This window comes from Brachyistius frenatus, unplaced genomic scaffold (assembly GCF_029030835.1).
Source record: "Brachyistius frenatus isolate BFR_SWC_R1_liver_20210118 unplaced genomic scaffold, ASM2903083v1 Contig_191, whole genome shotgun sequence".
NCBI classification, from domain to species: domain Eukaryota; kingdom Metazoa; phylum Chordata; class Actinopteri; family Embiotocidae; genus Brachyistius; species Brachyistius frenatus.
Window position 1 is genome coordinate 375001 of NW_027210790.1, and position 25415 is coordinate 400415.

Here is a 25415-nt window from a genome sequence, read left to right on the forward strand (position 1 = left end):
AGAACCTGAAGGTGAAGGAAAATGCTCTGGTAAGTCCTGAACCAGTAGTCCACCAGAGACCCGTAGTCCACCAGAGACCCATAGTCCACCAGAGACCAGTAGTCCACCTGAGACCAGTAGTCCACCAGAGACCAGTAGTCCACCAGAGACCCGTAGTCCACCAGAGACCCATAGTCCACCAGAGACCCGTAGTCCACCAGAGACCCATGGTCCACCTGAGACCAGTAGTCCACCAGAGACCAGTAGTCCACCAGAGACCAGTGGTCCACCAGAGACCCGTAGTCCACCAGAGACCCGTAGTCCACCAGAGACCAGTAGTCCACCAGAGACCAGTAGTCCACCTGAGACCAGTAGTCCACCTGAGACCAGTAGTCCACCAGAGACCCGTAGTCCACCTGAGACCCGTAGGTTGTTTTTTTTCTACGAGGACCTCAGGATTAAAAGCTGCTGCGGTGCAAAGACTCGTGGGAATCTAAAAGAAAAAAAACAAGCGCTGAGCTTTTATTTTGAAGGAGCGGCGTGTTTGTGTTCCAGGTCAAAGTTCGCTGTGGTCCACGACAGCGTTTCTAACGTTGTGTTTGTGTTTCAGAGTGAGTTCAATGTTCCCTTCAAAGTGAAGGCCGGGCAGATCGGTGAGTATTTGTTGTTTTTAGTGGGGTTTTTCTTTATTTGAACAAAAGACAGCAGAAATTAAAAGACACAACGGAACGACATGTTCAAGTGCACTGAAAAAAACCGGTAAAAATGTTTGTGTTTCAGGGAAGCTGACGCTGAAGATTCCCTGGAAGAACCTCTACAACGATGCCGTGGTCGCCACCTTGGAGGGTCTGTACCTGCTGGTCGTTCCTGGAGCCAGTAAGTGACCGATGTTCCCTAAACGCCTCACATGCAGACTATCAGTAGATGTTAAATTTACAGATGTTCCCTAAACGCCTCATGCTAGAGTTAAATGTCTGTAATGTAACCTGACTGCTTTCAGCCTTTAACTGATGACATCACCACACTGAGGGCGGGGCTTGTATACGCTGACAGCGGTGTGTCTCAGCTGTTGTGTGTGTGTGTGTGTGTGTGTGTGTGTGTGTGTGTGTGTGTGTGTGTGTGTGTGTTCTCAGCTGTTGTGTGTGTGTTCCCAGCTGTTGTGTGTGTGTGTGTGTTCCCAGCTGTTGTGTGTGTGTGTGTGTTCTCAGCTGTTGTGTGTGTGTTCCCAGCTGTTGTGTGTGTGTGTGTGTGTTCTCAGCTGTTGTGTGTGTGTGTGTGTTCTCAGCTGTTGTGTGTGTGTTCCCAGCTGTTGTGTGTGTGTGTGTGTGTTCTCAGCTGTTGTGTGTGTGTGTGTGTGTGTGTTCTCAGCTATTGTGTGTGTGTGTGTGTGTGTGTTCTCAGCTGTTGTGTGTGTGTGTGTTCCAGCTGCATCTCAGCTGACGTGTCCATATAACGGTAAGCTGCCGGAGCTCAGAGGTGGTGGTTCAGGTTCCGGTCGGATCCGGTCTCTGTGCGTCCTGCCAGGGCTGCACGATGTCTACACAACAACAACAATAATAATGATAATAATAATAATAGGAAATGTACATTTCCTTCACAATAAAAGCCTCTTAGCTGTCAGATTCCTTCACAATAAAAGCCTCTTAGCTGTCAGATTCCTTCACAATAAAAGCCTCTTAGCTGTCAGATTCCTTCACAATAAAAGCCTCCTTGCTGTCAGTAGAAACAGTGAAGCTCATCGTGCAGCTTAGGTCGGGTTCATCTCAGCTTCCTATAGAGTCATCTGGTTTTTCTTTCTTCTGCTGGTTCTGGCGGTTCTGATTCTGGAAGGGTTTTCAACAGGTCCTGTACCTGGAACAGTTTAGTCTCTGGTTCTGGTTCTAGTTCTGTAGAAACCTTCAAGCTAACCTGTCGGATTGGTGGAGGTTTAACAACCAATCAGAGAGAAGACGCCGTAGTGACTCAGAGCGTCGGTGTCGGGTTTCTAAGCAGCAGAACCGGACTGTGGACCCGAGTCTTCCTGAGGAGAGGGAGACTTCATGAGGACAGGGACACATGGGACTCATTAGTTAGAGCTTAAGTTTCTGCCCGTTCTTGTGTTTCCTGTACTTCCTGTTTGTAGTCCAGCTGCAGCCTCAAGTGGGAAAGTGGGCGGAGCTTAAGTGTGACTGTTTTTTCATTTGCTTCAGCGATAAAGTACGATGCAGCGAAGGAGGAGCGCTACCAGCAGGAGGCCAAGCAGAAGGAGCTGCAGCGCATCGAGGAGGCGCTGCAGATGGCGGCACGCAGAGGTGAGACAGGCTGACCTCTGACCTCTGAGTGACCGGTAACAACATGTGGACTGGTCAGTGCCAGATTGGATCAGCAGAAAGGACGCACATTCTAAACTTTGATTGGTTGTTATGCTGTCAGTCGACTGGCCCCGAGCCTGAACTGTAACCCCGCCCCCCCAAACTGGAACAACCAATCATAGAGCGCCCCTCCTGCTGATTCAATCTCGCACCAGCCCCCCTTTTCTCTGCTGCTTTCTGACCTGCTGTTCCTCCACCTTGTCATTAACTCACCTTCACCTCCTCCTCTTCCTTCACCTCCACCTGCTCTTCCACCTCCACCTTTGTTTTGAATGTTCAGATGAATGTGTTAACCTGCTGTCTGTCCTGTTCATGCTGCGTTTGATGTCAGCGTCTCAGACTGGAGATCTGCTCTTCAATCTGGAGAGTGTTGTTTACAAGGAGCCGCACAACGGTAACACACTGTAACACACAACAACACACTCCAACGCACTGCAACACACACCAACACACTGTAACACACAACAACACACACCAACACACTCCAACGCACTGCAACACACTGCAACACACACCAACACACTGTAACACACAACAACACACACCAACACACTCCAACGCACTGCAACACACTGTAACACACAACAACACACTCCAACGCACTGCAACACACACCAACACACTGTAACACACAACAACACACACCAACACACTCCAACGCACTGCAACACACTGCAACACACACCAACACACTAACACACTGTAACACACAACAACACACACCAACACACTGCAACACACACCAACACACTAACACACTGTAACACACAACAACACACACCAACACACTCCAACACACTGTAACACACAACAACACACTCCAACGCACTGCAACACACACCAACACACTAACACACTGTAACACACAACAACACACACCAACACACTCCAACGCACTGCAACACACACCAACACACTGACACACTATAACACACTCCAACACACTCCAACACACTGTAACGCACTGCAACACACTGCAACACACTCCAACACACTAACACACTGTAACACACAACAACACACACCAACACACTCCAACGCACTGCAACACACACCAACACACTGACACACTATAACACACTCCAACACACTGTAACGCACTGCAACACACTGCAACACACTGCAACACACACCAACACACTGCAACACACTGCAACACACTGCAACACACACCAACACGCTGCAACACACTGCAACACACTGCAACGCACTGTAACGCACTGTAACACACTGCAACACACACCAACACACTGTAACGCACTGCAACACACTGCAACATACACCGTAACACACTGCAATGCACTTACAGTGTATTACAGTGCATTACACTGTAACACACTGTAACGCACTGCAACACACGTAACGCACTGCAATGCACTGTAATGCACTGTAACACACTGCAACACACTGCAACACACTGGAATGGACTGTGGGTACGTGTGACATCACAAACCTCCACCAGTCAGGATCTCTTGTTTTTAACAGTGTGAAGTTGGAGCCCTGGATGTGTGTGTGCTTGTGTGCTGCTTCCTGTCTCTGTGTCTTCGGCTGTCCTCTCGCTAACTGCTGTCTCTCTCTTTAACGCTGCCAAAGTCCTGAAAGGACATAAAAAACATAAAAAGCACAAAATTGGCTTGAAGAAGCTGAAACTACTCAACAACAAAACAGGTGAGTTTAAACGTTTCAAACAGTTTGTGGAGAAAATTTCAATCTGACGACGGGTCAGTAGGATCTTAAAACCTGGTCCCGGGTCTCTGATCCTGATCCTGGTCCCAGGTCTCTGATCCTGCTCCCGGGTCTCTGATCCTGCTCCCGGGTCTCTGATCCTGGTCCCGGGTCTCTGATCCTGCTCCCGGGTCTCTGATCCTGGTCCCGGGTCTCTGATCCTGATCCTGGTCCCAGGTCTCTGATCCTGCTCCCGGGTCTCTGATCCTGGTCCCAGGTCTCTGATCCTGTTCCCGGGTCTCTGATCCTGATCCTGGTCCCAGGTCTATGGTCAGGTCCGGTTGTGTCCTGGTCTCAGATGTCTTCATGGTCTCTGGTCCTTTCAGACAAACCTCAGGAGGAGAAGAAGGACACGTTTGTGGAGAAACTGGCGACTCAGGTGATCAAGAACCTGCAGGTGAAGATCAGCAGCATCCACCTGCGCTACGAGGACGACGTGAGTACCGATCCAGGTTCTGGTTCTGGTGTTTAGGATTGTGGTTGGTCAGATGTCACCTGTAGACGTGCAGGTAAAGTGTGTCAGCTGACATCTGGTGTCGTGTTTGTTTCAGCTGTCGGACCCACAGCGCCCCCTGTCTATGGGAGTGACGCTGTCAGAGCTCAGCCTGCAGGTAACACACACACACACACACACACACACACACACACACACACACACACACACACACACACACACACACACACACACACACACACACACACACACACACACACACACACACACACACACGGAGCTCGGCCTGCAGGTAACACACTTACACACAGATCCAGACTTGCACACAGATACACACCTGTGCCGGTGCGTTCAGGTGTCCCTGTATTTCTCTGTGTTTCAGACCACTGATGAGAACTGGAAGTCGTGTATCCTGAACGAAGCCGCAAAGATCATCTATAAGGTGACGGATGCTCCGCTCGCGCTCAAACTTGCTGACTGTCCTCAGACAGTTTGTGATTGTTGTTGTTTACTTGTTTACGTGTGCGTCAGCTCGGCCGTCTGGACTGTCTCTGCGCCTACTGGAACGTCAACAGTCCGATCTTCTACAAAGGCTCGTGGGAGGACATTGTGGTGAGTCGCTGCCGTTCATCAGATCTTCACACGGATTCTGTTTATGGGTTTTATTTTGTTGAAGAAAACAGGAATCACAGTTCATTGAAGACTCTCTTCCTCCTCCTCTTCCTCATCGTCCTCCTCATCTCCTGCAGGAACAGTTGAAATGTGGGATCAGCACTAAAGACCAGCAGCTGCCTCACTATCAGTACAGTAAGTTCAACGTCAGACTCCAACTTATCAGCTGACCTGATCAGCAGGACGTGATTGAAACTCTTTGACGTGATTGAAACTCTTCGTCGTGATTGAAACTCTTCGTCGTATTTGAAACTCTTCATTGTGATTGAATCTCTTCGTCGTGATGGAAACTCTTCGTTATATTTGAAACTCTTCGTCGTGATGGAAACTCTTCGTTATATTTGAAACTCTTCGTCGTGATGGAAACTCTTCGTTATATTTGAAACTCTTCGTCGTGATGGAAACTCTTCGTCATATTTGAAACTCTTCGTCGTGATTGAAACTCTTCGTCGTATTTGAAACTCTTCGTCGTGATGGAAACTCTTCGTCATATTTGAAACTCTTCGTCGTGATGGAAACTCTTCGTCATATTTGAAACTCTTCATCGTATTTGAAACTTTTTGCTCGTTGCTGCTTCCTGTTTGACTCTCGGTCGAGTCCTCTCTGCGGTTGTGATGACATCACAGGTCATGTGACATGGCGAGCTCTGATCCTTGACCCCGCTCCCCTCTTCTCTGCAGTTTTCAAGCCGATCTTCGCTTCTGCTAAAATGTGCATCAACCCGAACGCCGAGCTGGAGCTGAAGACTCCGAAGGCGAACCTTCACCTGGAGATCCAGAACATCGCTATAGAGATGACCAAACCGCAGGTAAGACGCCGCCCGAGGGACGAGACCGCGGGACACGGCTCGGTACGTGACGTCCTCTGCGTGTTTTCTGCAGTACCTGACCATGGTAGAGCAGCTGGAGTTCATCGACTGCATGGTGAAGAACGCCCCCTATAGGAAGTTCAGGCCTGACGTCCCCGTCCGAGAAAACGCCAAACTCTGGTCAGTTCGCCGAAACGGAGACGAAGCAACCGGAAGTTTGTCGTCCCGTCGGCGTTTTAAAAGGGTGCGTTTGTTTTTCTCGACTCTGTTAGGTGGAGGTACGGCTTCAACAGCATCCTGGAGGTCCAGCTCCGCCGCATCAGCCAGATGTGGTCCTGGTCCAACATCAAGCAGCACCGGGAGAATCTGCGCGCCTACAAGAGCGCCTACAAGACCAAACTGCTGACGCAGAGCAAACCGGGTCAGGACACGGAGCGGCTCGTCCAGGTGAGCGACCGGACCGGGTCTGAGCGACGAACACCGCTACGACCGAATCACACGGAAAAAAAAAAACTGATCATTGGTCAGGAGAAAATAAGAAGCATGATCAGTTGCTGTAGCAACCAAAACCGACCTTATTTCAATATGACCTCTGAACCCTTCGAAGTCGTCTGACTGAATGTTCTGAATGTCATTGTTGTTTATTTTGGATGGATTAGTGTAATGGGAGCGGCGGAATGTCCCTGAATGTCCCTGAATGTCCCTGAATGTCCCTGAATGTTGTGACCGCTGACCCGTGTCCTCCCGTGTCTCTCTGCCCGTCCAGGATCTGGAGAAAGTTCTGGACGTGTTCAACATCACGTTGGTCCGACAGCAGGCTCAGATGGAGGTAAACGGCACCGAGCTGCTCTCTCCGACCGGAGTCCGGTCCGAGCGCTGACCTCTGCTGGTCTCCTCCTGCAGGTGATCCGGTCCGGACAGAAGGTGGTCGGCAAGAAGGCGTCGGGGGGGCAGAAGCAGGGAGGAGGAGGGTTCCTCAGCAGCTTGTTTGGGAGGAAGTCCAAGAAGGAGGAGCCGGAGGAGAGCAAGGAGGCGGAGGGTAAGTGGTGCTCGGGTGAGCGTGAAAACTCTCGGCGGACGGTAGCTGACGAGGGGTCTCCGGTGTGTCCAGGTTCTGAACTGGACCAGATCATGACGGCTGACGAGAAGGAGAAACTCTACACGGCCATCGGGTACAGCGGCAGCTCCCACAACCTGGCGCTGCCCAGACAGGTAACGCACCTGTTCGGTTGGAGCGTACTTTATCCGAGAGATGTCTGAACCTGACGGGCGGTTTCCAGTCGTCTGAGTGAGCTCCTGTGTTTCAGTACGTCGCCGTGGTCGTCACCTTCCAGCTGCTGAGGACCTCGGTGACGGTCAGAGAGCAGCCCGACGTCCCCGAGATCCTCAAGATCCAGATGATCGACCTCAGCACCAAAATATCCCAGAGACCCGGAGCTCAGGCCATCAGGTCCGAAACTTCAGTCCGATCATCAGGAAGCTAATCAGACCGAACCGTCATAAAAAAAAAAAAAAAAACACAAATAAAAGTGCTGTTGAATGTTCTGACCGCCGACCCGTTCCCTGACCGAAGTGTGTCGACTGGTCGTAAAACAACAGGAATAACGTGTTGTCCTCGTCGCCCCCTGCAGGGTGGAGGCGGCGCTGCAGCACTGGTACGTCACCGGGCTGCAGCAGATGGGGGTGGTGCCGTCGCTCATCGCCTCGCTGGGCGACTCGCCGTCCTCCCTGCTGAGCGTCGTGTTCGAGCTGAACCCGGAGGAGAGCAGCGCCGACCAGCTGCTCCGGGTCCACTCCCAGCCGGTGGAGATCATCTACGACGCGGTAAAACACCGGCCGGACCTCGGATCGGATCTGTGCCGTCTGCCATCTTTCTGAGTTCACGTGTTCGTTACTGACGTGTCCTCTCCACATCTGTCCTCCAGCTGACCGTCAACAGCATGGTGGACTTCTTTAAGACGGGGAAAGGAGTGGACCTGGAGGTTCTGACCTCGGCCACGCTCTCCAAGCTGGAGGAGATCAAAGAAAAAACGGCTACAGGTCAGTAAAGCACCTTCACAGAGTTCATCTGGACCGGACCGAGACGCTGGAACCGGGTCATCGCTGGTTTCTGAACATGTACGATTACCAAACTGGTTTCTGTCGAGTTCTGAAAAGGTTCATTTGAGATCTGAGTCCTGAACCGTTGAGAGTCCGGTTCGGTGTCGGGACTCTGATGGGTTCTGGTCTCTGCAGGTTTGTCTCACATCATCGAGACCAGGAAGGTTCTGGACCTGAGGATCGACCTGAAGCCGTCCTACCTGTTGGTACCAAAGTCCGGCTTCTACAGCGACACCTCGGACCTCATCATCGTGGACTTCGGTAGCTTTCAGGTCAGTTCTTCTTCACATCTGGTCATTCAGCTCGAGACGAGTTTTACTCTCGTGGGTGTCGTGTTTTTCAAATGATTCGGGTTTTACTCTAAATTCTGAGGCAAAACTGGGTCCTGTAATGTTCGCAGTTTTGCTCTAAATTTCGTGGTTGTATTTCTGTCCAGTTGATTATTGTGTGTGTGTGTGTGTGTGTGTGTGTGTGTGTCTGTGCGCAGCTGAACAGCGTCGAGCAGAGCGCTGTCAGCTCGTCCTCGTCGTCCTTCTCGTCTCTTGAGGAGATCATGGATCGCGCCTACGAGAGGTACAACGTGGAGCTGAGACGCGTTCAGGTGCTCTACAGCAAGTCAGGTAAAAAAAAAAAAGAGATGAGTGACATCACAGCTGAACGACACCTGTGCATCCACCGTGTTTGGTTAAATGGTGATCTGGTCCCAGGTGAGGCCTGGAAGTCTGCGCGGCTGCAGGGCTCGTCGGTGCAACACATCCTCCAGCCGATGGACTTCACGCTCCACCTGGCCAAGTGTCTGGTGGAGAAGGACGCCCGGATGCCAAGGTACGACTCACCTGTGGACGGGCGTGCGGCGTTTCTGCTGACTCACCGTGATGTCTGATCTTTTTTGGTGACACCGGTGTTTTCAGGTTCAAGGTGTCGGGCGAGCTGCCGCTGCTGCACGTGAAGATCTCCGACCAGAAGGTCCAGAACGTCCTGGAGCTCGTCGACAGCATCCCGCTGCCCAGCATGGACTCCGCCCCCTCCACCCCCACGGAGAAGGCACACTTGGTACGTTCTGGTCTCATATATATATATATAGTGGATACGGAAAGTATTCAGACCCCTTTAAATTTTTCACTCTTTGTTTCATTGCAGCCATTTGCGAAAATCAAAAAAGTTCATTTTATTTCTCATTAATGTACACTCAGCACCCCATCTTGACAGAAAAAAACAGAAATGTAGAAATTTGTGCAAATTTATTAAAAAAGAACAACTGAAATATCACATGGTCATAAGTATTCAGACCCTTTGCTGTGACACTCATATTTAACTCACATGCTGTCCATTTCTTCTGATCCTCCTTGAGATGGTTCTACTCCTTCATTGGAGTCCAGCTGTGTTTAATTAAACTGATTGGACTTGATTAGGAAAGGCACACACCTGTCTATATAAGACCTTACAGCTCACAGTGCATGTCAGAGCAAATGAGAATCATGAGGTCGAAGGAACTGTCCAAGGAGCTCAGAGACAGAGTTGTGGCAAGGCACAGATCTGGCCAAGGTTACCAAATAATTTCTGCAGCACTCAAGGTTCCTAAGAGCACAGTGGCCTCCATAATCCTTAAATGGAAGAAGTTTGGGACGACCAGAACTCTTCCTAGACCTGGCCGTCCAGCCAAACTGAGCAATCGTGGGAGAAGAGCCTTGGTGAGAGAGGTAAAGAAGAACCCAAAGATCACTGTGGCTGAGCTCCAGAGATGCAGTAGGGAGATGGGAGAAAGTTCCACAAAGTCAACTATCACTGCAGCCCTCCACCAGTCGGGGCTTTATGGCAGAGTGGCCCGACGGAAGCCTCTCCTCAGTGCAAGACATATGAAAGCCCGCATAGAGTTTGACAAAAAACACATGAAGGACTCCCAGACTATGAGAAATAAGATTCTCTGGTCTGATGAGACCAAGATTGAACTTTTTGGCGTTAATTCTAAGCGGTATGTGTGGAGAAAACCAGGCACTGCTCATCACCTGCCCAATACAATCCCAACAGTGAAACATGGTGGTGGCAGCATCATGCTATGGGGGTGTTTTTCAGCTGCAGGGACAGGACGACCGTTTGCAATTGAAGGAAAGATGAATGCGGCCAAGTACAGAGATATCCTGGAAGAAAACCTCTTCCAGAGTGCTCTGGACCTCAGACTGGGCCGAAGGTTCACCTTCCAACAAGACAATGACCCGAAGCACACAGCTAAAATAACAAAGGAATGGCTTCGGAACAACTCTGTGACCATTCTTGACTGGCCCAGCCAGAGCCCTGACCTAAACCCAATTGAGCATCTCTGGAGAGACCTGAAAATGGCTGTCCACCAACGTTCACCATCCAACCTGGCAGAACTGGAGAGGATCTGCAAGGAAGAATGGCAGAGGATCCCCAAATCCAGGTGTGAAAAGCTTGTTGCATCATTCCCAAGAAGACTCATGGCTGTACGAGCTCAAAAGGGTGCTTCTACTCAATACTGAGCAAAGGGTCTGAATACTTATGACCATGTGATATTTCAGTTTTTCTTTTTTAATAAATTTGCACAAATTTCTACATTTCTGTTTTTTTCTGTCAAGATGGGGTGCTGAGTGTACATTAATGAGAAATAAAATGAACTTTTTTGATTTTAGCAAATGGCTGCAATGAAACAAAGAATGAAAAATATACATATATATATATACATATATATATATATATACATACAGTGGGTATGGAAAGTATTCAGACCCCTTTATATATACATATACATACCTTTATGTATACATATACATATGTATACGTATTTATATAAAAACTCGCTCAGGAGAGGGTATGTGGGAGTCGATGTGACCATATTTGGGCGTTTCCTGCTGCAGGTGTGGCCGTCGGCGGAGGCCAGACCGCGAGCTCTCACCCTTCACCCCACCCTCCTTGACAACATGGAAACAGGTCAGAGCTTCCTGCGCTCTAATTGGCTGTTCTGTTGACACATTGTGAAAACTGTTGTTGTTTTCTTTCTTTCTGAACCTGTTTGTTTGTTTGTTGACGATGCCATACCGTGTTTTTATTCGTTCATTAAATTTTGTGTTCAGACTCGGACGAAGACACCAGCGAGAAGTCGATAGACGAGGAGCACCAGCGCTCGGCTCTGGAGGAGCTCATCGACCTTTACTTCAAGTTCGAAGTCAGAGAGGTGCATTTGTTTTTTGATCAGGTGGTACCTTGTTGGGCGGGTGGGGTGGTGGTGAAGAAGGGGTGTGTTGTTGGTTTTTTACATCATAGCCTCGTGGTGCGTTCAGGTGCTGCTGGAGCTGACCCGGCAGGTGGACCTGGAGAAGACCGTCCTGTCCTTCAGCGTCTGCCAGCTGGGAGCCGAAGGGAAGAGGCGGAGCTTCGACCTGAGCATCACCTCGTACCTGCGAAGGGTCACGCTCGACTACTGCGACGTCCCAGGTGAGTTCTGTCCTCTCTGAGGTTCTTCACCTGTTCAGGTTCCCCATGAATCTCTAACACGCATTGCTGAATGCGTTTCAGATGGCAGGAGTCCTCTCCACCTGATCAGCTGCTCGGAGCAGCAGAGCTCCAACCTGCTGAAGGTGGAGTTCACCAAGGTGAGTCCGACTCACCTGGTCGGTGCTCGTACAGGAAACCGGAGCTCAGGTGATCCCGAAGTCAGGAAACACGTTTGAACTTGCTATGACCTGTTACAGACAGAAGGGCGTGATGGGAGGAGTTAGGGAAGTAAGTTTGAGACCTGAAAGGAGGAGTGTTCGGCCTGGTGGGAGGAGTTTGATGGCTTGTGGGAGGAGTTAGAGGCCTACTTGTTAACACTAACGCTGCATCGTGCTCGTGGACCAACAGAACCAACATTCACTAACAAACACCGATGAACTGACTCGACTCTGATTCAGAACATGTTTTCGTGTCTCGTGTCCTGCAGGCCGACCCCGCCGGTCCCAGCTTCCAGACACTGTTCGACAACACCGAGCAGACTCTGAAGGTGGGTTTCCATAGCAACAGATGGGAGGAAGGTCCAGTTTCAGGTTAACGGTCGAGACTGAAAGAGACCGAAACTAAACTGGGTTTTAATGATGTTTGTGTCCCTGCCGGTGTCAGAGGTCGTGTGTCCTCTGAGCTGACTGTCAGGTGTCCTCAGGTGTCTCTCAGCTCTTCACCTGCTGTTCTTTCAGGTGGAGTTTTCCTCTCTGGACTTCCTCCTTCACACCAAAGCTCTGCTGTCGACCATCAACTACCTGAGCAACGCTGTGCCGAAGCAGCTGAGCGCCACCAGCGACCGAGACGCCAAGAAGCAGGTGGAGAAGACGAGACGGGGCCGGACAGGTGAGTCCCCGACGCCCCACTCGCAGGTGAGTCTTTAAATGCTCCTTGTCTGACAGGAAGTGTCTCTCTGACCCCCCGCAGTGTCTAAAGGAGCGAAGGACGGCGGCGTCTTCAGCTTCAAGCTGTTCGCCGTGTTGGGCTGTTTCCACGTGGAGGTGTGCGACGACCGCCACAGCATCGCCGACATCCGAGTCCAAGGTGAGAGGTCATGCCAAGCCCCGCCCACACTCATTACATTCAGGAAGTGAACGAGCGATGATAACCCCCCCCCCTCCCTCCCCTTCCCCACCACCACAGGAATTGACGCGTCGGTGTTGATGCAGGCGAAGGAGACGGAGGTGTTCGCTCGACTCCGGGACATCGTGGTCACGGATGTCAACCCCAAAACCATCCACAGAAAGGTGGGCGATGGGGAAGCGGTGCTGTTTCCGTAGCAACAGGCGGTAGAACCCTGTGGATGGTGCGAATCGAGTCGCAGCCTGTTTCTCTTCTCTGATTGGAGCTTCGGTCGTATCAGGATGCGTTCAGGAGCAGCAGTTTGGACGATGTTTGTTACAAAGTTGCTAACCCAAACCACCACCACCCCCACCTCCCACCCCATCTCTCCTGCAGGCGGTGTCCATCGTAGGTGAGGAGGTGTTCAGCTTCAAGCTCTCCTTGTTTCCGGGGGCGACGGAGGCGGAGGGCTACGGCGACATGTCAAAGGTGGACGGGAAGGTCACGCTGCGTCTGGGCTGCATTCAGATCATCTACCTGCACAAGTTCCTCATGTCTCTGCTGGTCAGGAGCTTCATACGTGTTTATTTACACATGCGTTCATGTCTCTCTGTATCTGTTAGCTCAGATACTAACATGTAAACACAAACATGTAAACACAAATATGTAAACACAAACATGCAAAAGAAGGTATGTAAACGGTCCTCACATATTGCCATTTAGTGATGCTGTTCATACACACATTCTCTCACTCACACTCACACACACACACACACACACACACACACACACACACACTCTCACACTTACACACACACACTCTCTCACACTCTCTCACACACACACACTCACTCACACACACACACACACACACACACACACACACACACTCTCTCTCTCTCTCTCTCACACACACACTCTCTCACACACACACACACTCACACACACACACACACACACACACACTCTCTCTCTCTCTCTCACACACACACACTCACACACACACACACACACACACACACACACTCTCTCTCTCTCTCTCACACACACACACTGTCTCACACACACACACCTCCTTGTTCATCTGTTTTAGTGTTTCGGTCTGTTTTTATTTAAAGTGTACTCTGTGTGTCGTAGACTCCCGTCGGCAGCCGTCGTCGTGACGACCGTCTCTTTTTAATCTGAACTGCGGCGTGTTCGCGGCTGCTCGTCGACTCTTGTTGACGTGTTTCCTGCTGCGTGTTCTTCTCATGTCTCATGTTGTTGATGTGTTTCTGTTCCTGCAGGCTTCTTTTAGCTTTCAGTACTCATCTGCCGATGAGGTACAGCGTCCAGCACGCAGCTCTCAACCGCATCACACCAGCTTCCAGCTTCACTCAGCGACACCGCCGCACCTTCAGCCCCCCCCCCCCCTTCCCCTAACTCCACCCAAACGCCCCTTCAGAGTGTCATGTGGTCCACAGTGGGACGCCTCAGCAAAACAAAATGTTCACAAACATCAGAGCAGGAAACCGGTTTGCACTGACTCCTCCCACATATCTCAGATGGAGATGTGGCTCCGCCCACCGGACTGATTCATCTCAGTCAGGAGGTGGTGCGTTTACGGACGCTGCGTCACCTGAGCTTTTAAGAGCTACCGATCCCTGACGTGTTTGTTTATTGTTTGTTTTAGGAAATATAAACAAAGCAGCTGAAGCTCAGGTGTCGGATTGTCCTTAAACGCACCGATGGGAAAAGTTTTAGAACACATTTTATTTAATGAGGAAAAAAACAGAGAAAACTTTCATATCGATGAGTTTAAAGGTCCGTTCACAGCAGATGTGTGATGTCAGCGCTTGGATGCAGGGAATGAGGACAGGAATGCTCTTTCATGCACAATACACGACCACCATAATGTGCTATGCAACTCACTCAGCTGCCATCATTTAACCCTGCCCCCTCACTGCCCCTCCCCTCACAGTCACATGACCTCTGCCTGTGACCTCACTACCGCCCTAAAAATGGTTTTGAAACCTTCATTCTTGTTTCATAAACGTCTTCAGAATGTAACTCGTCTCTTAAGATTTTAAATCTTGCTTAAATATCTAAATTCAGTCATCAGATGAAGGTTTGTGAAACAGGAATGAACCTGCAGCCAGTGAACGCCTCTCATCTGCTCCTCTGACTTGCTCCTTCATGGCGTCTCCGTAACGTCCTCCTCTCGTGGCACCGAGCTTTCCGTCATCTCGCTCCTGATTATTTTTTTTACCTTCCAGATGTTCGTCGACAACTTCCAGACGGCGAAAGAAGCTCTGAGCGCCGCGACCGCTCAGGCGGCCGAGAAGGCGGCGTCCAGCGTCCGAGACTTGGCCCAGAAGAGTTTCCGTCTGTCCATGGACATCCGGCTGAAAGCGCCGCTCATCGTCGTCCCCCAGTCCTCCTCCTCCCACAACGCCGTGCTGGTGGATCTCGGTCTGATCACAGTGGCGAACAGCTTCTCTCTGCAGCTGGTGGAAGGTTTCACGCTGCCGGCCGTCGTGGAGAAGATGGATGTCAGGCTGACGCAGCTGAAACTCTCCAGGTAACAAAACCACATGATGGATGGATGGATGATGGATGGAGGGATGGATGGATGGAGGGATGATGGATGGATGGATGGATGGATGATGGATGGAGGGATGGATGGATGGAGGGGATGGATTGATGGATGATGGATGGATGATGGATGGAGGGATTGATGGAGGGATGATGGATGGATGGATAGATGATGGAGTGATGGATGGATGGAGGTATGGATGGATGGATGAATGGATGGAGGTATGGATGGATGAATGAATGGACCCTCCTCTCCTCTCCTCATCTCTGATTTAAAACATGATAAAGAGCACTAATTAAACGTCGTTTCCAGGACGACCCTAAAGCGAGACTCCTCCTCCCAATCCGACATCGAGATCCTCCAGCCAATCAACTTGGAACTGTTCGTCACCCGGAACCTCGCTGCTTCCTGGTTCTCCCAGATCCCCGCAGTCCAGGTCCAGGGAGTCCTGCGGTCCCTGAATGTAGGTCCCGCCCGCGTGGCTGCTGATTGGTCAGTGATGTTTGAGTGACACTTGAACCTGTGGCGTCCGTCTGTCTGTCTGTCAGATGAGTCTGGGTGAGGAGGACCTCGGCGTGCTGATGAAGATCCTGGTGGAGAACATCGGGGAGGGAAGTAAAGAGCACAGCATGGACGTCAAACGGCAGGTGGCCCAAGGTGAGGTCGCTCTCAGTGCATGATGGGAAATCTGATAGAAACCCAACAGACCAGATTAATATGTAAGTGGGCGGAGCTTAGTTTCCAAATATGGTCGCTTCTGGCTCTAAAATTCTTATTTATAAAATGAGCTTTAAAAAGACCTGTTTTTGGGGGCGTGTCTGTTTGATTGACAGGCCTGTGGTGCAGTCAGGTTACAGCTATCGGTGGGCGGGACGTAGTATCGTCAGGTTTCCGATCAGATCGGTCAGATCCACCGCTGGCTCCTCCCCCAGCTCATCCAAATATGGTCACTTCCTGCTCCAAACCGCTCCGAACTAATAAGATGGTGACGGACAGAATCTGAACTGGAGGATTCATAACGTTCACAAACCAACGCTTAGCTTTTACCTCCACAGAGAAGGTGGAGCTTGCTGATCAGCTGGGGGAGACAGCGACGCTGCAGCCCGGGTCCAACGGTGTCATAGCCGCCACCAACGGCGGTCTGAGTGAGAACACCGTCAACGTTCTCCTGGACTTTGAGGTCAAAGAGGTGAGACGCTCGTTGGGGTTCCCATCGCTCCCTCCGAACACGGCGGCACTCTGATTCTACTTCCTGTTTCTTCTTCTGCTTCTTCTTCTTCTTCAGGTGCTGCTGACCCTGAAGAAGCCCCGGGAGCAGAGGGAGTCGCCCTTCCTAGTCTTCCACGTCGCTCACCTGGGCATCAACACCAAAGTCAGGAAGTACGACATGTGCGCCACGACGTACATCAAGAAGATCACCATGAAGTGCCTGGAGTTCAAAGGTCAGGAGCTTCACAGTGCACTTCCTGACCGAGTTCTACTTCCTGTCTGGACAAGAAGCAGAACTCGGATGAAGCGCTAAATGTTGGTGTTGTTTTCAGACTCGAGCGGCGAGCCGCTGTGTCTCATCAGCTCGTCGGTGGAGTCCGGAGCTGAATTGCTCAAAGTGCAGTACTTCAAGGTGAGGTCGCATGTCATGTGATCACCTGCTCAGGTGAGTCGTCTGTTCAAGAGACAGTTTTTAATCTCAGCTGAACTTCCCGTCTTCGTCAGGCCGACCGAGCCGGACCGAACTTCTCCACCGTCTACAAGAACACGGAGCAGATGATCAACGTGAGTTCACCGACTCACCTGTTAGTTGTTCCAGCGTCATCGAGACAGTTCGTGTTTGTAGGTCGAAACTCACAGGCTGTTTCTAAAAGAGTTCGTATCTTCAGGTCTGTAAAATGGTTCTGATCCAGAAGTGTCTTCAGCTGCAATACCAGCGAGTGCCACTAGAGGTCGGCTCCAAAAAGCCTCCGGCTCCATAGACTCCCATTCAACTTCTCTCATCAAATCCAAAGTGAATAAAATGTGTCCATCAGTTATCTCGGTGTTGTTAGCTAAAGTCACTCCTTCTTCTTAGTTTTCTGGAGGTCCATCTGAAAATAATCCCTCATTCATTAGAAAAGAAGATTCAAAAAGACCTGTTTTTGGGGGCGTGTCTGTTTGATTGACAGGCCTGTGGTGCAGTCAGGTTACAGCTATCGGTGGGCGGGACGTAGTATCGTCAGGTTTCCAATCAGATTGGTCAGATCCACCGTTGCCCCCCCCCCCCTTCAATTTATCCAAATATGGTCACTTCCTGCATCAAGTGTAGACGAACCTTGTGTCTCCATCCTGAGGTGGTTCTGGTCCAAGTGACCTTTGACCCTGTTTTCTCCGGTTCGTTTCCTGGACACGTCGAAAATGATTCTGAAGTTGCCTCCCGGTGAGATGAAGAGTTCCCCGTCTGTGTTTCTGTCCGGCTGCAGGTGACCTTCACCTCTCTGGACCTGATGCTCCACACCGAGGCGCTGCTGTCCGTCATCAACTTCCTGTCCACGGCGCTGTCGTCGGGCAGCGTGCCATCCCCAGAGAGAAACGTCCGACCGAAGATGGACGAGAAGACGGCGTCCGCCAAGTCCAGTCAGTAACACACACATACATACACACACACACACGAACACACTGCTCACCCTGAACGGCACCTTGTCGTTTCCCATCAGCTGCCCTGGTGTCGCCCTCCGACTGTGATGTCATCGAGCTGAAGGTGATGATGACGCTGGGAGCCTTCAACGTGCTGGTGTGCGACCAGACCTGCAACATGGCCGACATCAAGATCCAAGGTATCCGATCGGAGGCGAGCCGGTGCGTCTCTGTGACCGGACCCTCGGTCCCGGTCTCACCGCTTCTGACGTGTTCTTTCAGGTTTCAACGGCTCCCTGCTGGTTCAGGGACCTCAGACTCACCTGTCGGCCCGCCTGAGAGACTTCATCGTTCTCAACGTCGATCCCAAAACCGTCCACAAGAAGGTGAGTCACCTGTCCGCACAGGTAACATTGATCCTTCCGACCGATGACCTTTCCATTAACGTTCGTCCGTCCGTCGCGAACCCTCCCTGAACCTCAGGATGCCCCAGACTCACCTGGATGACCTTAGATGACCCTAAACGCCTCTAAAGGACCCTGTAGACACCATCCAGAACTAGTCTGGATAACCTCAAACCTCAGATCGTTAGATTCAACAGATGTCCAACCTAAAAACTCCCCAACGACCCTGGAGGTCCTTTAGGACAACGGCACCTAACCCTGGTCCTACAAGACCAGCGGGACTCTGTCAGACTAATGCCGGACTACCAAAGATCAATCTAACGGACTGGTGATGGTTCTGAATAACCTGGACTATCCTGGAGGTCCTGGACCGCTGCAGTACCTCAGACTATCCAAGGACCTTCCTGGATGTGCGACGGAAATCGTGACGAACACCAACTACAGCGATATTTATTGACGGTCCTCCGGGATGTTTCTATATTTCCAGATAAAGACTTTACTGGAAACCCGGTGAACGTTTGGACACCTGGGCGTCAGTGACCTCGTGAGGTCCGGAAACTCTTGGATGGATGATGTCCTCTCGTTTCTGCTCCAAACTAACTCCGCCCCTCTGAACCCGTCCTTCAGGCCATCTCCATCATGGGGGACGAGGTGTTCAGCTTCTCCATGAGTCTGACCCCCAACGCCACCGAAGGCGCCGGGTACGCCGACATGTCCAAGACGGACGGCCGAGTGAGGCTGAACGTGGGCTGCATCCAGTTGGTCTACCTGCACAAGTTCATCATGTCCCTGCTGGTGAGCTTCAGTTCTTCTGTCCTGTTTTTATATTTTGGTTCCTTGACTGGATTATTGTCCAGTTTTAATTGATATATATTTTCCTGCAGAACTTCACCAACAACTTCCAGACGGCGAAAGAAGCTCTGAGCGCCGCGACGGCTCAGGCGGCCGAGAAGGCGGCTTCCAGCGTCCGAGACTTGGCCCAGAAGAGTTTCCGTCTGTCCACGGTCATCTGGCTGAAGGCGCCGCTCATCATCATCCCCCAGTCCTCCACCTCCCATGATGCACTGGTGATGGACCTCGGTCTGATCACGGTGGGCAACAGCTTCTCTCTGCTGCCCATCAACGGCTGTCCACTGCCGGCCGTCATCGACAACATGGACGTCCAGCTGACCCAGCTGAAGCTCTCCAGGTTGGTCTGACAGAACCGCCAAGATCCAGAATCGATTTCTGATACGGAACCTGTTTCTGATCTAGAACCTGTTTCTGGTCCAGAAGTTTTTTCTGAATTACAAACTGTTCCAGATCAAAAAACTGGTTCTGATCCAGAAACAGCAGAAAGATCCAACATGTTGAAAATATCTTTGAGTCTCTCTGATCAGTCGTCTTGTCTTCACTGTAAAATACACCATCCACATCACCGTTCATTCAACATTAAAGATATGAAGTCTTGTTCTGTGCACCAGAACCTGTCTGGACCTGGTCTCTGACCAACCCACTACAGAGCTGCTAGAACCGGTCAACCTGCACCTGAACATCAAGAGGAACCTGGCAGCTTCCTGGTACAAGAGGATGGCTGCCGTGGAGATCGATGGAGATCTGAAGCCCATGAAGGTAGGAGGATAAGGAGGAGGAGGAGCAGGAGGAAGGGAGGAAGAGCAGACCAAAGAATGTATGAATTTTACGGTGACTGAAAATCCTTCCCCATAAAAAGACCAACAAAACCAGACGGACTAAATATTTTAGAGTCACCCTCCTTCATACGATCAAACAGTCCAGAGTGTTCCTGAACGCAGCACGGAGCAGGAGGACCAACAACCTCCATCAGGAAGTATTCAGAGTGTCGTCTCTTCATCATCATCATCATCATCATCACTGAGTTCACCACGTTAACGTGACCGCTGGTACGAGAACATTAGTGATGTTACCATGGAAACCTGAAATTGGAGCAGAGGAACAGCAGATTTTAGGGAACAAAAAATCTTGAATTTGTCCATTTACAGCCGAGTGTTCCTGAACCTGGCGACGGAGATACTAACTCTTCTGTTCTCTTATTTTTACGACCAGTCGTCACGTAACCCTCCGAAGGTACAGCTTCCTGTCAGGACTGTGTTCTCCTGTAGTCTCGCTAACAGTCTCCTCTGTGGCCGCTGGGTTCGGTAGTCTCTTAGACCCCCCACCCCTCCCATCCCTCCACCATTAGGATGCAGGTTTAGCCCAGCAGATCCGTAGTGACCCGGTTTAGAGGACTGATCTCAGTCTGGTTCTGGACTAACTTCCGTCTCCGTGCAGCTGGAGCTCAGTCAGTATGACCTGAAGATGCTGCTGAGGATCCTGCTGGAGAACCTGGGGGAGGCCGGGGGCCCGGAGCCGGGGGCCCCCCAGCAGGAGGCCAGCGTGCAGGTCCGAGCAGCCGGAGGCCCCCCGACAGGTCTGCTGATGATGATGATAATGATGTCACATGATGAAGATGGGGGTCGTGTTCTTCTTGATTCTTCCTCCTGTTTTGTTGACGTGACATTCGTTGAACCCGTTCAGGTGACGCCGGGAAACCGACTGTGAGCAGCGATGAAGAGGAGGATGAAGGTCTGGAGACTGTGAAGTTTAACTTCAACATCGAGTCTCTGGCTCTGGTTCTGTACCGCAACGACCCCAAACAGGTCAGTCAGTCAGACATGGACCTGATGGACCTGGTTCGGGATCAGCTGTTTCGGGATCAGCTGATTCGGGATCAGCTGATACAGTAACCGTGTTTCTGGGTCTGGTGTCTGACCCGTGTCCCTGGTCCTGCAGCCATCGGACCTGCAGCACCAGGCGGACCTGAGACTCGGGGAGTTCGCCCTCCACCTGCTGAAGGCTTCGGGGAAGCTGCTGAGCAGCGGCAGCATGGAGGTGAACACGGTTCTGACTGCCTGCACGCTGGATGACCTGCGGACCGGCATGGAGAGGGTGACGTCACGGTAACTGTCACATGACTCTGCTTTCAGCAGGAAGCTGCCCCGCTGCAGTAAAAGTTCTGCACTTTTATAAAAAAAAATTACAAAAAATTCTATAAAACATTTTGTCTTAAAAAAATTATGTCCGATTATTTGGACGCAGAACAAAAAAAAAACCCAGTTTCATGGCATTTGTTTAAGAAGTCCTGTGTTTTGAATCTGTTCCATCTTGCGACCGTCGTCATGGTGATGTCGTCCTCGCTGCAGGATGGTCGGCCGGAGAGACGAGGACAGCTCGGAGGCGATGATCGATGTGACATACCGGCAGCGCGCCACCGAGCGGGAGGTGGTGGCCGTCCTGCAGAAGCTGTACGTGTGCGCCAGCGTGGAGTTTCTGATGGCCGTCGCAGATTTCTTCCTGCAGGCTCTTCCGCAGAGCTCGTCTCCGAGCGCCACCGCGCCGGGCGACAGGCTGCCGCTGAGGCAGACCGCCGAACCTCGAGCCGACGCCAGGACGGGTGAGACCAGGAGACCCAAGAATAACCTGAGACTTTTTACTGAGAACAGAAATAAAAACAGTCCTGTCCCCCGCAGGCTCCGCCCCCATCAGGACCCGTCTGCGGGCGGTGGTGGTGGACCCGGAGGTGGTGTTCGTGGCCAGCCTGATGAAGGCCGACGCTCCGGCCCTCGTGGCCTCGTTCCAGTGCGACTTCAGCCTGCAGGCCGACGAGGACGGAGCCCAGAGCACGAGGGCCAACCTGAGGGAGCTCCGAGTCCTCGCCTGCCCCTTCATCCGGGACAAGGAGGACAACGCCATCACCACGGTGAGATCACGTGACCGCGGAGAGATCACCATGGAAACTGAATCCGCCCGCAGACTCTCCAGCAGCTCTTCTATAAGTGTTTCACTCGATTGAATTCATTCTGATTCCATCCAACAGGTGCTGAGACCCTGCTCGGTCGCCTTGGAAACCAAAACCCAACCGAACCAGCCGTTGAGCGGCTCTGTGACGGTGGAAGAAATCATCGTTAAGGTTGGTTCACGCTCCGATAAAAATAAAACACGAAGAGCCAACGAACTCCTCGTTAACAATAGAAGAAAAATAGCTTAATTTTTTTACTGTAACAACCGACCGACGGTCGGTGAACTTACCGTCGTGTGTCTCCGACCTGCAGATCTCTCCGTTCATCCTCAACACGGTGATGACCATCACGGCCGCCATGACGAAGAAGCAGTGCGACGAGCCGAGCGAGGAGTCGAAGGCGGAGGTCGGCGACCTGTGGTCGGTGATGAACATCTACAGCTGTAACCACTGGTTCCTGGGAGTCGACGCGGCCGACGAGGTCACCGAGAGCTTCAGAGACGCCGGCGGACGCAACGCCGGCGAGAGCTTCGGCGCCGCGATCAAGGTGCGGCGTCCTCCGCTTCTCACTGAAAGGTTTTATTTTGAAACTTCAGAACGACATGTTCAGGTCTGCTTCCTGTTAACGAGCTCCCCTCCCCCCCTCCAGGTGGTCCAGGTGACTCTGGAGTCCGGTTTGGGTCATCGGACCGTCCCTCTACTGCTGGCCGAATCCTCCTTCAGCGGATCAGCCAAAAACTGGTCGTCTCTGCTGCAGTTTAAAGCGGACATGACGCTGGAGGTGAGACCTGAACCTGATCTTGATCTTGATTTTAAACCTGAACCTGAACCTGATCTTGATTTTAAACCTGAACCTGAACCTGATTTTGATCTTGATTTTAAACCTGAACCTGAACCTGATTTTGATCTTGATTTTAAACCTGAACCTGAACCTGATCTTGATTTTAAACCTGAACCTGAACCTGATCTTGATCTTGATTTTAAACCTGATCTTGAACCTGAACCTGAACCTGAATTTGCAGGTGAACTACTTCAATGAGATCCACGCCGTGTGGGAGCCTCTGATCGAACGAGTCGACAGCGGCCAACGCAGGTGGAACCTGGAGCTGGAGGTACTGTTAGCTGTTTGCTACAGATGTGATGTCTCGTATATTGTTATTCGTTATTAATATTAAACTCCCATTCAAACAGCCGAGTCTAAACATACACCACGCTGACTGTGTGTTTTTGTTTTCCTGCAGATGAAGACCAACCCGGTCCAGGACAAGAGTCCGGTACACGGAGACGACTTCGTAGTCCTCCCTGAACCTCGCACCGCTGTCAACATCTACTCCAAAGACACCATGAACATCACCGTGTCCCGGAGCAGCCTCAACGTCTTCCACAACCTCGCCAAGGTGCACAGAGACAACCTCCAACAGAGGGCGCCAGAGAGTCAAAATATATATTTTTGAACAGGATGTTTATCATGTGACGTTTTTCCGCGCTGTGTTTTCCGTCAGGCGTTCTCCGAGGGCACCGCCTCCACCTTTGATTGCTCTCTGAAGGAGAAGGCCCCCTTCACCATCAGGAACTCCCTGGGGATCCCCCTTATTGTGCAGCACAGCGCCAACTTGAGGCCGGTGGCGTCGGTGGCGCAGGGAAAGCTGCACGAGCTGTCGGTAGACCAGACCATGGACCTGGAGCACTCGGTGTTCGAGCCGTCGTCCAGAGGCAAACTGTCGGCTCTGGAGCGGCAGGAGAGCTGCCTGTTCAACCTCACCGTCGGTCAGGCTCCGCCCCCTTCCGGCTGCGTTGTCACTGTTCGTTGTTTCTCTGAGTTGCCGGTTTGAGTGACGGCGTTTCTCTCTGAAACCTGCAGTTCCCTCCGGATACAGCGAGATCTCCAACATCGCCGTGGACAAACCGGGTCGGCGCCTCTACAACATCCGCGGCCCGATGCTGCAGGAGGCCATCTCCGTGCTGCTGCAGATCGACGCCGCCGACGGCAACAAGGTCATCACCGTCCGCTCGCCGCTGCAGGTCAGAACCTCGAACGCCTCGGACTGAACGCACGGACCCGCCGGCACCGACTCACCTCTCTGACCGGTTCTGTTTCAGATCAGGAACCACTTCTCGGTGCCGTTCGCCGTCCTGAAGTACTGCCCCGCCTCCAGGAGTCTGCAGAGCGTCGGACAGGCCGAACCCGAAAGGGAGTTTCACGTCACCTTGGAAACATACAGGTAGCGTCACACTGCCCTGCTCAGCAGCACGGGGGACCTTTAATCAGACTTTAATCTGAATTAAATTCAGACGTAAACATCGGGACAGCAGTGTTTTGGTGTCTGTGGCGCCTCCAGGCGATCGCTGACGGCCTCGTCCTCCTCCGTCCCGCAGGTGTCAGCTGTTTGTGCGTCCGGCGGGTCGCCTGGCCGGTCAGTATGGCGCGTCCTCCACCTGCGTGTCCTGGAAGGAGCAGGTGCACCGCAGCTCGGAGGTGCACTCGCTGCTGCAGTGTCCGGCGTCCGACGGCAGCCTGCTGCCGCTGATGGTCGGAACGCTGGCCGTCCCTGACGACCTGCGGCACATCGCCCGCCACGGAGTGGAGGACTGGGACCCCGCCTACGTCATCCACCTCCACCCTGTCGCCACACTACGCAACCTGCTGCCCTACACCATCTGCTACCTGATGGAGGTACAGCAGAACCGGCAGAACTTCTGATTCATTACTCAAAAATAATAAATGTTTATTTTATTTGCTCATGAAACCTGACTGACCCGGTCTCTCCCGGTCTCTCCTGGTCTCTTCTGGTCCCGTTTGTCCCTTCAGAGCTCAGCCGACAGCTACGAGCTCCAGGAAGGCAGCACGTCGGACCTGCTGCACGCCCGAGTGTCCGGTGAGATTCTGTCCCTGGTTCTGATGAGGTATCAGGGCCGCGACTGGCACGGACACGTCCGGATCGAGCCCGAGATGCCCGAGTTCTTTGCCGTGTGTCTCACCTGCGATTCGGACATCAACATGACGGTGGACGTGAGCGTGCACGTGACGAGGACGACAAGCCGCCTGCTGCTGTCGCTGTTCAGCCCGTACTGGATCATCAACAAGACGTCCCGGGTTCTGCAATACCGGGCCGAGGACGTCAGCGTCAAACACCCGGCCGACTACCGCGACATCATCCTGTTCTCCTTCAGGAAGAAGACGCTGTTCAGCAAGAGCAAGGTGAGGAACACCTGGTCACCTGGTCACATGACCCCCTGGTCACATGATCACCTGATCACCTGTTGTTGTTGTTGTTGTTTGTGCAGCTCCAGCTGTGTGTGTCCACCAGCTCCTGGTCCGACGGCTTTTCTCTGGACACGGTGGGAAGTTACGGCTGCGTTCGCTGTCCCGCCAACAACATGGACTTTCTG

The 25415-nt window shown here is 51.9% G+C and overlaps 1 protein-coding gene across 5 annotated transcripts in view; it reads left to right on the forward strand.

Moving 5' to 3' along the window:
* vps13c (vacuolar protein sorting 13 homolog C) overlaps positions 1–25415 on the forward strand; it is a 41764-nt gene that overhangs the window by 2371 nt on the left and 13978 nt on the right. For 2 of the 5 annotated variants that reach the window (XM_069718419.1, XM_069718422.1), the window contains exons 2-64: positions 1–29; positions 590–632; positions 760–855; positions 2169–2270; positions 2662–2724; positions 3924–3998; positions 4382–4491; positions 4607–4666; positions 4892–4951; positions 5041–5121; positions 5259–5316; positions 5862–5989; positions 6063–6169; positions 6262–6436; positions 6756–6818; positions 6893–7028; positions 7101–7201; positions 7297–7439; positions 7621–7813; positions 7915–8029; positions 8225–8361; positions 8577–8709; positions 8797–8914; positions 9001–9142; positions 10963–11035; positions 11179–11279; positions 11386–11539; positions 11621–11697; positions 12027–12086; positions 12277–12427; positions 12509–12625; positions 12725–12828; positions 13040–13207; positions 13930–13965; positions 14899–15203; positions 15531–15681; positions 15767–15875; positions 16274–16407; positions 16504–16660; positions 16760–16839; positions 16932–16991; positions 17672–17825; positions 17906–18025; positions 18108–18211; positions 18857–19024; positions 19114–19418; positions 19693–19840; positions 20519–20657; positions 20765–20886; positions 21020–21186; positions 21430–21680; positions 21757–21986; positions 22104–22196; positions 22339–22572; positions 22675–22806; positions 23048–23137; positions 23267–23422; positions 23528–23792; positions 23887–24047; positions 24126–24247; positions 24402–24699; positions 24835–25224; positions 25311–25415. The exon at positions 1–29 is cut by the window's left edge and continues 15 nt beyond it. In XM_069718419.1, coding sequence (XP_069574520.1) covers positions 1–29; positions 590–632; positions 760–855; positions 2169–2270; positions 2662–2724; positions 3924–3998; positions 4382–4491; positions 4607–4666; positions 4892–4951; positions 5041–5121; positions 5259–5316; positions 5862–5989; positions 6063–6169; positions 6262–6436; positions 6756–6818; positions 6893–7028; positions 7101–7201; positions 7297–7439; positions 7621–7813; positions 7915–8029; positions 8225–8361; positions 8577–8709; positions 8797–8914; positions 9001–9142; positions 10963–11035; positions 11179–11279; positions 11386–11539; positions 11621–11697; positions 12027–12086; positions 12277–12427; positions 12509–12625; positions 12725–12828; positions 13040–13207; positions 13930–13965; positions 14899–15203; positions 15531–15681; positions 15767–15875; positions 16274–16407; positions 16504–16660; positions 16760–16839; positions 16932–16991; positions 17672–17825; positions 17906–18025; positions 18108–18211; positions 18857–19024; positions 19114–19418; positions 19693–19840; positions 20519–20657; positions 20765–20886; positions 21020–21186; positions 21430–21680; positions 21757–21986; positions 22104–22196; positions 22339–22572; positions 22675–22806; positions 23048–23137; positions 23267–23422; positions 23528–23792; positions 23887–24047; positions 24126–24247; positions 24402–24699; positions 24835–25224; positions 25311–25415 — 8459 coding nt within the window. The remainder of the gene's footprint in view (positions 30–589; positions 633–759; positions 856–2168; positions 2271–2661; positions 2725–3923; positions 3999–4381; positions 4492–4606; positions 4667–4891; positions 4952–5040; positions 5122–5258; positions 5317–5861; positions 5990–6062; positions 6170–6261; positions 6437–6755; positions 6819–6892; positions 7029–7100; positions 7202–7296; positions 7440–7620; positions 7814–7914; positions 8030–8224; positions 8362–8576; positions 8710–8796; positions 8915–9000; positions 9143–10962; positions 11036–11178; positions 11280–11385; positions 11540–11620; positions 11698–12026; positions 12087–12276; positions 12428–12508; positions 12626–12724; positions 12829–13039; positions 13208–13929; positions 13966–14898; positions 15204–15530; positions 15682–15766; positions 15876–16273; positions 16408–16503; positions 16661–16759; positions 16840–16931; positions 16992–17671; positions 17826–17905; positions 18026–18107; positions 18212–18856; positions 19025–19113; positions 19419–19692; positions 19841–20518; positions 20658–20764; positions 20887–21019; positions 21187–21429; positions 21681–21756; positions 21987–22103; positions 22197–22338; positions 22573–22674; positions 22807–23047; positions 23138–23266; positions 23423–23527; positions 23793–23886; positions 24048–24125; positions 24248–24401; positions 24700–24834; positions 25225–25310) is intronic. The other 3 variants (XM_069718420.1, XM_069718421.1, XM_069718423.1) reach the window with 3 other exon arrangements.